Below are 10,222 nucleotides of genomic sequence, written 5' to 3'. Positions count from 1 at the left end.
TGTGCTCAAGAACTTGAGGAAGTGGGAACACGGAATATAAGAGTGCACAGTGCACGAGAATGTCATAGGCTCATTTTACATCCGTATTTAGGTAACAATATCAAATGTATATGTGTCTAGACTAGCAGATTTTCGATGATGCATATGGTTATACTGAATCACCAAAAAATACAAATTATTGTTTTAATATCAAGATGAAGTTCGTGTTTACTCTGAAGAAGAAGAAAACATAACACTCAAAGAAGATAAAGATGAAAGAGCATATGAGTTGCACAAACAACCCATTTTCACTTTTGGATTACTTGTTGTTCCATGATTAATAGCCACGTTTTTTGGAACCTGAGGTTTGAAAGTTAGTAAAATACATTTTAAAGTGTTTTCTCTTTGAGCATGGTTTAAAACATAGTAGAATATGTTTCTTAAGTTCTGTAAATTATGGAAAAGATCAAGAAATGTAGGCATTGAGTGGAAACTTACCTTTGTTAATGTTAATAATAAATTACGTCGATTTGTGGCCTGTACTTAAATGAATAACTACATTAGCTAAATAACTTTTGTCGGAGAAATTCATTTTTGGGAGTTTACGTAAAGTTGATTGGCCATATTATTTTCTTGGCAATTTTGTAAAACTAATGTGATTTTTGCTAAGTTAGAAATAATGAGATCAAATGTTCCCGTGTAACAAAAATACCAAAGCATTGCCGTACTAGATATAAAGAAATACAAGTGAACAAAACAAAAAACCTTGATGGCCATATTATTTTGTTGGTATTATTGTAAAACAAAAATGTGTTTTTTTTCTATGCTAGAAATAATGAGACCAAATGTTCCTGTGTCAAAAAATAGCAAAGCATTGTCGTACTAGATATAAAATACAAGTGAACAAAAGAAAAACATAAATACCAAGGTCCCTGTGTCAAAAAATAGCAAAGCATTGTAGTACTAGATATAAAAATACAAGTGAACAAAAAAAAATACCAAAGCTCAGTATAGCTCTCATCATCTAAGAGATGACTACTGTGACGACCCAAGTTGTCACCAGAGCGTTTTCATCATCACTCTGGATTTTTGTGGGGTGAGAGAGGCTCGAACTCTCGACCTCAGGATCACTCGCTTTCAGCTATGAGACCTACGCGCTAGCCAACTGCGCCACCACCCCTTCGGTGACAAGTTCTCAAATACTGCATTGAAGTAGACACATATATATCCGCCGACTCAACCTGACAAAGCTCAGGAACACAATAGGAAGTCATCAGCCAAAAAAACAACTACAGCATACAGTGCAGGTAGCAACTGATAAAAGACCTCTGCAAAAAGGATTTCTCATTCATCGAAAGACGGGCGTTCTGATACACATTCTCTTTACAGTTATTGTTCACCTAGCCACGCATCTACTTACATGGACGACATGCTTCAAAATGTACACCAAACAAAACAACTAGGGTAAATCCTGGTCATTCTACCTCCAAAGCAGTCAGGTCACCGCTGCGTATACAACCTTGATGGCTTGATCAGTCAGGACACCGTTTCAGTGTCAGCTTTTCAGTTATCGGGAACTCTACACAGCCTTGGACATGACCGTGAACGGAATGACCACCCGGTGACCTTTGTCCCCGTAGAACTCGACGTCCCCGAAGCTCACCGAAGAGTTGGTCATGGTGGCGTTCACGACAAAGGTCACGAGCTGCTTCTGCCCGCTGGGGATGAAGAACTGAGCCGGTGTCGCAGACGCCGCCACCCCGTAGGGGGCGTTGCAACTGACCGTGTAGTTCTCGTCGCTCGCCACGTTGGTGACCGTTCGTGTTACTATTCTCGACTGGTTGAGCACGGCTATGGTGATCGACGGCAGGTTTAGGTCTGCTCCGGTCATGGTGGAGGCCCCGCAGCTATTGCCGGTGTAGTTCGCCACTACTGGAGCAGAACCATTTATACCACACAGAAAGGAGAGGTAATCATCATAGCCTGTAGTTTACAAGAAAAACAAAACAATTTGAAAGGAGTTAGTCACACAGTCATGTTTGTCAAGCGCGAAACTACAATCAGAACCTAGAGGGTTATTTGCACTATATATGCACCCCTTGGCATAGCCATGCTAACAATCTGATAAACTGTTGGTTCGACATACATTGGCCTAACACCTGATGTCAATCAAAACCCAGCTGCTAGTCTCAAGCAATACACCACAGTTCGCACTAGTTGTGGCAAGCCCAAGCTAATCTTAGCAGTAACATAAACAAGAGATGATTTTTTTTTTTGAGCAAATAAACAAGAGATGAATGGCCATTGAACTTACTGCAATCAAATATGAGCCCAGGGTCCAAAGCAGCAGTGGCATTGGCAAACCCATTCCCCATGTCAAAAGGTGTAGCTGGAGTTTGAGTGGAGTCTGGGTTGCTGTATGTTCGCTGTGACATGATTGGATTCCCCTGCTTGTCACTGAGAGTTGTAGTGGTAGACAGCGCGGAACCTATAGCTGCTGGGTTAAAAGAAGGAAACTTCTGCTTGATTAGCGCCGCAAGGCCAGCAATGTGTGGTGCAGCCATACTTGTACCAGAGAGCATCGCAAAACTTTCACCTGAAGAGGAAAATCAGACAACCATCATGACTTGTTCATGGCAATGGAGAATCTGATATTAGGTCAGATTCTAATGCTAAGCTAGTTGTTAGCGGCGTAAATACCCGAACAGAAAAATACAAATGTAAGGCTGTACTTTTTGTTTATGGCAGTTTTGCTGGCAATGGAAGGAGCAAAGAATCCAATAATTGCATATTAATTTACAAAAGTACCATTCTCAGTCCTCATATGCTTCACTCACAGTTCATAGCATGGCAACCATTAGTTTTTTATCTACCAAATACATATTTGAAGAACGTAATACAATGAGGGAAAACATATTTTTTTGGAAATACACTTCTATTCTATTGGAATGCAATTTGTATGTTTAATGCTCTTGAGTACTAATACTTAAGTATTAACTGGAATAGAAGGTAAATTGTCAAACTACCGGTAAATTCAGCAGAATCCAATCCACGCGAACTCCAAGCACCCCAAATGGAACTGCCAGGTGCTACCACATTTGGTTTCAAGATATCGGCATTGGCCAATGTATTATCCTCAGGGTCAGGTCCCCTAGCAGAATAAAACATCACTTTTGGTGCCGAACTACCATAATTTGGCTTCAGACCTCCTAGTATTTTCGCAACTGCACTGAAGTTGACAACTTTGTCTGACGTCCCATCTCGTACAAGCGAATCGTTGTAATAACTTAGGAATATCTGGCAATATCGAGTCACATATGTTAGCACCTTAGTTTTTCTTAAGAAATAGAATAATTTTCCCACATGAGTAATTCAGTTGATCTACCATCAACTGTTACTATACTGCACTCAACAACTAAACTTGAAGCCAAAAAAAGATAGACTAAAACCATGAGAACAGGAAAAAAAACTATGGAGAAGAGAGACCGATTAATCAACACGCACATAACAGCCAGAGCAAATTAAGCTTAGCAACACCAGCAGCTGAAAGAAGCTTGGATTAAAATGAACAGAAGTTCGGGAAACAGGATAAGTCTACTAAAATGTTGCAAGAGCTGAATAGGCACTTAAACCTTTTAACTTCCTGATGCATTTACCATGCCCAATAATTATGAAGTATCACACTTCATACATTAAGGCTCAGTTTGTGGTTACTGAAATGTGCCGTGCTAAAGTTATTTATAATCCGCTTTCGGAAAATAACCATGGAAGCAGCAAAAGGTTTGGTTAAACAAGTGATAGAATAGGCAAAAGCTGATTAACAAACGTGATTATCATAATCAACTGCAATGCCAAACGCCAGATTCATACAGCAAATCCAGAACTATTGAATACCATAACATAAGCTGTTAAACAGGACAAGAAAAAAGACTGATCAAGGTCTAAGAAATAAAAGGATATAAAGAGTAAGAATAATAAGGCTGAAGCATTGGCTGCCATACCTTAGAGTCATCAGATGATGGTATTATAAGTCCAGGTATATCCATTGGAGTTGGGTTCAGCTGGAAACCAAGGACAAAAGGATCCAAGTAAAATATAATTCCTGCAGCACTGACATTCTTTGCTGTATCCAAAGCTTGCTTCACAGAAGAGAGGCCAAGCACAAATCTTATGGAATAGCTGCAGACCAGTATCTTCCCCCTTATCAGATCTTTATCTAGATGGCTTGGATCTTGGCACTCTCCTAGGGACATTTCAATTGGAGTAGTTGTATAATTTTGCAGTGCATGAGGTGCAGCAATCAGATTGTACATGGAATCACCATCTGTTCCAGCTGTGTTTGCAGTTTAACAAAAGTTAAAAAGGTCGCCATGTGCAGTCGTGCACAGAGCACATAATGAAATAACTTAATAGGAACTTACGAGCAAGGCCAACTCCTGAAATGGTCAAATTGTTGCCAAGTACAACATAATTGTTGTACTCCCTGTCATGGGCAGAAGCGCCTACAGTAAAAATCCATGGACTGTATGAAGACATGCTCTTAGGGGAAGGACCAGTATTTCCTGCAGCTTGCACAACAAATATGCCATCTTTCACAGCTGACATTAGTGCCATATCAATTGGATTAAAGAATGTAGCCAATCCAGGAGGCCTCCTATTAGGGGTAATGGATAAACTGATTATGTCAACGTTATCTTCAGCTGCCTGCAAATGTGATGCAAGGAGTTGTTGTCAACAGCGCTGCAATAGAGCATTCTTCATTATTTAAAATGCTTCTAGTGAGTTGGCAGATCTTTGCCAAGAATATCACACCAAAATTTTTAATAATGCCACGGAAACTTGCAACATAAATATATGTCGAACACTTACTAAAATTTTAGTCAACACATTAGTACAACTGGTCATCACAGAATTCGAACTTCCAGATGCAGATCTATTCAATAAATTTGAACAGCTTATAATCTTTTCTTGTAGTGTGCTCGTCTTGATTAGCTAGTATATGCTACAATAATTGATCTCTTGGAATATCAAGCCCATTAGATTATTATTATTTTCGTTCAAAAAGGAGGTAGAAATCATGCCTTTTCTTCATGCAGGGATCACATTCTAAAGTGGGTCATTAGTTTTGTGCTTACACGAACAGAAAATAAGCAGCATGCAGAAAGATCGTTACCTGATCTATTGCAGCCACTACATCAGCAGCAAAACCTCCAAAACCTTTGTACAGCGCTTTATAGACAGCAATGCTGAAAAATAAGTTATTATTATATATTTGGAAATAAAGTGGATCATATCTATCTCCCTAAACCAAAAACAAGTAGACTTACTGTGCACGAGGAGCCATTCCACTTGCATTCCCAAAGTGATGCCCAGCCACAATAACAGGTATTCCATGATTACCAGCCGCGATTGATGCTGTGTGGCTGTATGCACAAATCTTAACTTCAGAAATAATAATCTCTGAAAGTGGCCTCTCAAAATAATTTCCTTGCAGTAGTTTGTTATTCTTGTTAAGCAACATCAGTTAGAAGTCAGATAAGGCCTACACCCAAAGGTAGTTCAACTAGTCCATATGGAAAGCAATGCTTGAGTTCAAGTTGAAAGAAACAAACCATGGAAGCAAAACAGTAGTAAATAACAGTTTATCCCAGTATTTCTGCATAAATCATTTCTTTCATCTTAATTGGATCTATCTATTACTAGCATGATATCAAGTTAAAACAAACAAAACAACAGTAAATAACCATATCTCCCGGTATTTCTGCATAAATCATTTCTTACAACATAACTTTATCCATTTATTACTAGCATGACTTATACCTGAGCATTTACATAACAGAACCAGGCCAGGTTCATCGTCAACTGGAGTAGAGAAGTAAAAAAGAAGACTAGGCTAGGTTCATGAAGTGTTTAGTATTTGAATGAAACTTTTGAATACAATTAGAAAATTTGGGTAGTCAAACAACATAGAATTACTGAGGGTTACTGGAGGAAACAAGAAACAACTGTGGAACAAAAGAGCTGCATGTGTGCCTACACAGCCTGACGCAGTAGTAGGGACTGGGGAGCATTCATTTTCTTCGTTTACTAGTAATTGTGATAACCTGATAGGTAAATCAGAAATACTTACGTCCCATGACCATCACTATCAGATGGTGAAGCAAGATCTTGAGAGGCATTGAAGACTCCTCGGGTTATTGCAGATGCAGCAAAATGTCGAGCTCCAACAAGCTTTCTGTTGCAGGACCCAGATGGAAAATCACTTGTAACCTCACAATTACCAGAGTAGTGAGCAGGAACTGGATAATTATCGGTTGTCAAGTCATCTGCAAAGCTAGGGTGATTTGGGTCGATTCCTGTATCAATGAGGCCCACAACAACACCCTGGCCAGCACATTGTGGACCACCATCTTGCACCCAAGCACCTTCTGGCAGGCCAAGGAATTCAGGGGTATAAGTTGTTGCCGTCCTAACAGAGAAATCCAACATTATGTTTGCCACTTCTTTTCTCCTATTTAGCTTCTCTGCCTTTTAATGCAAGCAGAAAACAAGTTAAAACGTGTATAAGGAATAAGTCGATCTGAACAATCTCCTACAGGTTCCAGAAAACAGATAGGAAAAAAGAAATAAGGATAACAACTAACAAGGTGAAAGAAACAAATCGCAGGAGGTCAACAAAAAAGGAATATTCAGTGATTATCAATGCTTCATAATTACATGAATTTCCTTATTTAACCATATAAAGTTTGCAAAACATTTCATGCGCTTTTCTTTGACAAGCGATAGACAGACACTACAAGCTAATTTTATGATAGTACAGAAATAGCGAAAGGAACAAACATAAACAATTGGATACCTGCTGAGGAGTGAGGACAACAGCAAAACCATTAATCAAGTAGTGGTAACTGTACAACTTTGTATACTGCTCTCCTCTTAGTGTCTTCTTCAGGAGAGAATTTTGAAGGCGCACTAGGAGTGAGCCATAATTCATAGATTTGGGTGAAGCATGCCTGCATTAGCATGGTTAATATTAATACGAGAAACAAAGCTAACACATTCATGTTTTTTCCATGAAAATAACTGCTGGACCTTCTCAGATAAAAGGCTAAATCAATATAATAACTTTAGCTGACCCTTCATAGTAGCATACACCAAGTAGACAAAAGTAGATACTGGCTGTTTCCCAATTAATTCTGGCGTGGAAAATTTTATGTAGTAGCTCTAGTTTGTGTTTGACATAAGTCCCTCCCTACAACACTTGAATTAACAATTCTTACAATAACAGGGTCTACTCGATGTGAATTAGGCGTAAATGAAACTTAAGCAAAAATCTCATAAAACAAATGGAAAATTCAATTCATATAATATCAAATCATTAAAGATAACCGAGAGCATGATATAGACAACAAAGGCATTCAAAAATTAAATCTCTAAACAAGTAATGTTGCATTTTATGGATACTTTAAGTTGTCGTTAATACATGTACTGGTAATAATTAAGTACACACAGTATGGATGTTAAGATGACTGCACTGGCCAATTGTCAACAAATAATAATGGGAGTGATAAAAATTTCAACAACTAATTACAGTGTAACCAGAGTAGTCGGCTGGAGTGACCTTCCAATCATCGGAATGATAGCACAATCAAATTTGCCCAAAACTGGCCCAAAATATAAGTGTTATTTGTACCACCTCGAGAAGTGCTAAAACCTCAAACTGGGGAACACTTTTTTTTATAGGGGTATAAAGTGCGGAATCTAAGTGGCGCAAATTGCAAGGGTGGGGATTAACACTCTATGGAGGAAGCATAACAATCGGGGAAATTTATGCTATATAAGAGCGCCGCCCACCTCGGCTTCCTGAGGATGCTGGTGGCCGGGTTATCCCCTCCGCCGCCGCCGCCGGCGGCAACCCTGCTGCTCCCAAACCTCTCCAGGTCGAGGCGCTTGTGGGACACCGGCGCCTGCTTCATGGTCACAATGTACACCGCGGCGCCGTCCTCGAAGCCGCGGACGACGCCGCCGCCCAGCAGCGCGACCGCAAGAAGCGCCGCCCACAGGAGGGGAACAGCCCACCGCTCCCTCCGAGCCACCCCCATTGCCTCGCCGCCCCGAGGCTCCAAAGGGAAGGGGGACAAGAATCCCCGACGAAGGCTAGCTGCGCCCTTGGTCCATGGCCGGGAGCACAGGACGACTGAGCCTGCAGTTGGGCGAGGTGGAGCAGCTGCTGGCCTTGCACGCGGCGGAATAATGGCGAGGGCGAGGGAGGCGTGCGCTTTTAAGCCGTGCCCGAGTCAAGCGTGGGAAGAGAGGAGGGGAGCAGGCAATAAAGAAGTGACCACTGCAGCAGGAGCAGGAGGCGGAGGGAGCGGCAAAGCCCTCGCCTCGCCTGCTGCCGCTTTGGCGTGGGCGCCTCCACCTCGTTGGCCTTTTGTTGCTGCGCGCCTGTGCCTCCTGGTCCTGGGTGGTGTATTCTATGCCTGTGTGAACGGGGTGAGGTGGTGGCCACAGTGAAGGAAAATATCAGATGATACCAATCCTTACATGCTAGTACTATGATACCAACCTTCAAAATTCATCTAAATATGTTTAAAAAGTTGAAAAAGAATCATGGATGTTCACGACACATGTGTTGACAATCCATTAAAAAATCTGATCAAAATTCGACATAGGCATGTGGAAAAAGAAAGGAAAATCTGTCATGGAGAAACAAAGCCGGCTACAGTGCTACACACGGGCACACGGCTCAGCTCAGCGTTCCAGGAAGAAGACTTGGGGCACTGGAGTGAGTGATTTCCAGCTGTTCGCCCGCCGGCTTTGTACATTTTCACCACAGAGGCAGAGGAAAAGAACTCGCAGAAAAAAGACGGTGAAAAGAGGCTGCCTTCCGGTGGTACTCAAAGAAAAGAAAGAAAGTGCAGCTTGAGCGCTGTCTTGACGGTGCTATATGAAACGTCCGTGTCAGTACAAACATTATGTTGGTCCTGGTTGCTGGACCGAGCGCCGCAAATCCACCTCTCATCCACTCCCGTTTGGTACAGTTTTACTAAAGGCTAACACGAGCTTTGCTGCACAGTTAATTTTATGGATGTGTCTAGGACACATCTAGATGTGCTCTAGTTATTGCACATCTAAGTGGGTGAATCAAGCATAAAGAGGAAAAGAAAAAAGAAAAGAAAATATCCACACGAATCTCAATATAAGATCAATGACATAGGACTTAGACGTGCAATACTTATTGCACATCTAGATGTGCTTTAGCAAAACTGTAATTTTATTACGTTTAGTACGTACCATGAAAGTGGTCGCCCAAAACCCTCATGGGCACAATTAGGTCGGTCATGTAAAACGATCCTTCTGGTTTTGGGAAGGTTCATTCAGGTTTTCTCTTTTCCTTTTTCTCTACGGGTCTTTTTTTTCCTTCTTTTCCTTTTTGTTTTTATAATTTTTCGATTTCTTTTTAAAATTTGTGAATATGTTTTAATTTATAATATTTTTTAAAATTCAGGTATATACTTTACATGTTTGAACATTTTTTTAACATGTGAACATTTAAAATTTTGTGAACAGTTTTTAAATGGGCAGCGCTACTCGTCGGTCGGCGGATCTTTTTCACTAAATTCAATGCGGGATAGCCCTCATATTTAGCTCCTAGCTTTGCAACAAGGATGATGTTGCGCTTCGGATGTTCGCAACAGAGTTTGAGTTGCGGAACTTTTGCAACAAACGGCTTGTTGTAGTTTTTTTGCAACAAAGCTAATGTTGCAATTATTTTTTTGGCAGTGCTATGTGTTCGTCGGCTGATTTTTTTGTAAGATCGTCTGCATCATCAAGTGCCCGAGCGGCGCTCTCCACCTTTGTAACAAAGTTTAAGTTCCATAAACTTTTGCGAGGAGATCATGTTGCGAAAAACTTTATACTAGGAGTTATGTTTCAGAAAACTTTTGCAGCAGTAGTTATGTTTCAGAAGCTTTTGCAACAGAGGTCATATTGCAGAAAAATCACCGCACTCGCATCGGTGCACTGTCGTGTTTTTCTGTGTAACATTCCCCATGTTTCAGAAACATGGACGATGTTGCAATCCAAGACTTCATCGATCGGCTCTTTTGCAACAGCAGAGCTCGTAGCATCAGTGGTGGACGGCAGCCACCGTTGTAGCAGGTGTTGGCAGTCGTGGCTTGCTTGCCAGCATGGTTTCAATCTTGAGGCAACATGTGGTTTCTGGCTGGAGGAGCAGTCGTAT

The 10,222-nt window shown here is 41.0% G+C and overlaps 1 protein-coding gene and 1 non-coding gene across 2 annotated transcripts; both read right to left on the bottom strand.

The window, feature by feature from the left end:
* Positions 1 to 1,071: 1,071 nt before the first annotated feature.
* TRNAM-CAU lies at positions 1,072 to 1,159 on the bottom strand. The gene is given in 2 exon segments: positions 1,072 to 1,107; positions 1,122 to 1,159. It is a non-coding gene; the product is annotated as a tRNA-Met (tRNA).
* Positions 1,160 to 1,299: 140 nt separating this feature from the next.
* Positions 1,300 to 8,371, bottom strand: LOC119269133 (subtilisin-like protease SBT2.3). Its single transcript, XM_037550895.1, has 10 exons — positions 7,831 to 8,371; positions 6,836 to 6,989; positions 6,110 to 6,507; positions 5,307 to 5,402; positions 5,153 to 5,225; positions 4,401 to 4,683; positions 3,981 to 4,312; positions 3,006 to 3,276; positions 2,294 to 2,575; positions 1,300 to 1,962 (listed from the first exon to the last, which is right to left on the bottom strand). Exons 1-10 carry the CDS (start codon positions 8,076 to 8,078, stop codon positions 1,559 to 1,561), a joined length of 2,541 nt encoding a protein of 846 aa, XP_037406792.1. The 5' UTR covers positions 8,079 to 8,371; the 3' UTR covers positions 1,300 to 1,558.
* Positions 8,372 to 10,222: the final 1,851 nt, after the last annotated feature.

Source organism: Triticum dicoccoides, chromosome 3A (assembly GCF_002162155.2).
Source record: "Triticum dicoccoides isolate Atlit2015 ecotype Zavitan chromosome 3A, WEW_v2.0, whole genome shotgun sequence".
NCBI lineage: Eukaryota > Viridiplantae > Streptophyta > Magnoliopsida > Poales > Poaceae > Triticum > Triticum dicoccoides.
Note: the sequence above shows the minus strand (reverse complement) of the source record. Positions and strands in the feature narration are given on the sequence as shown.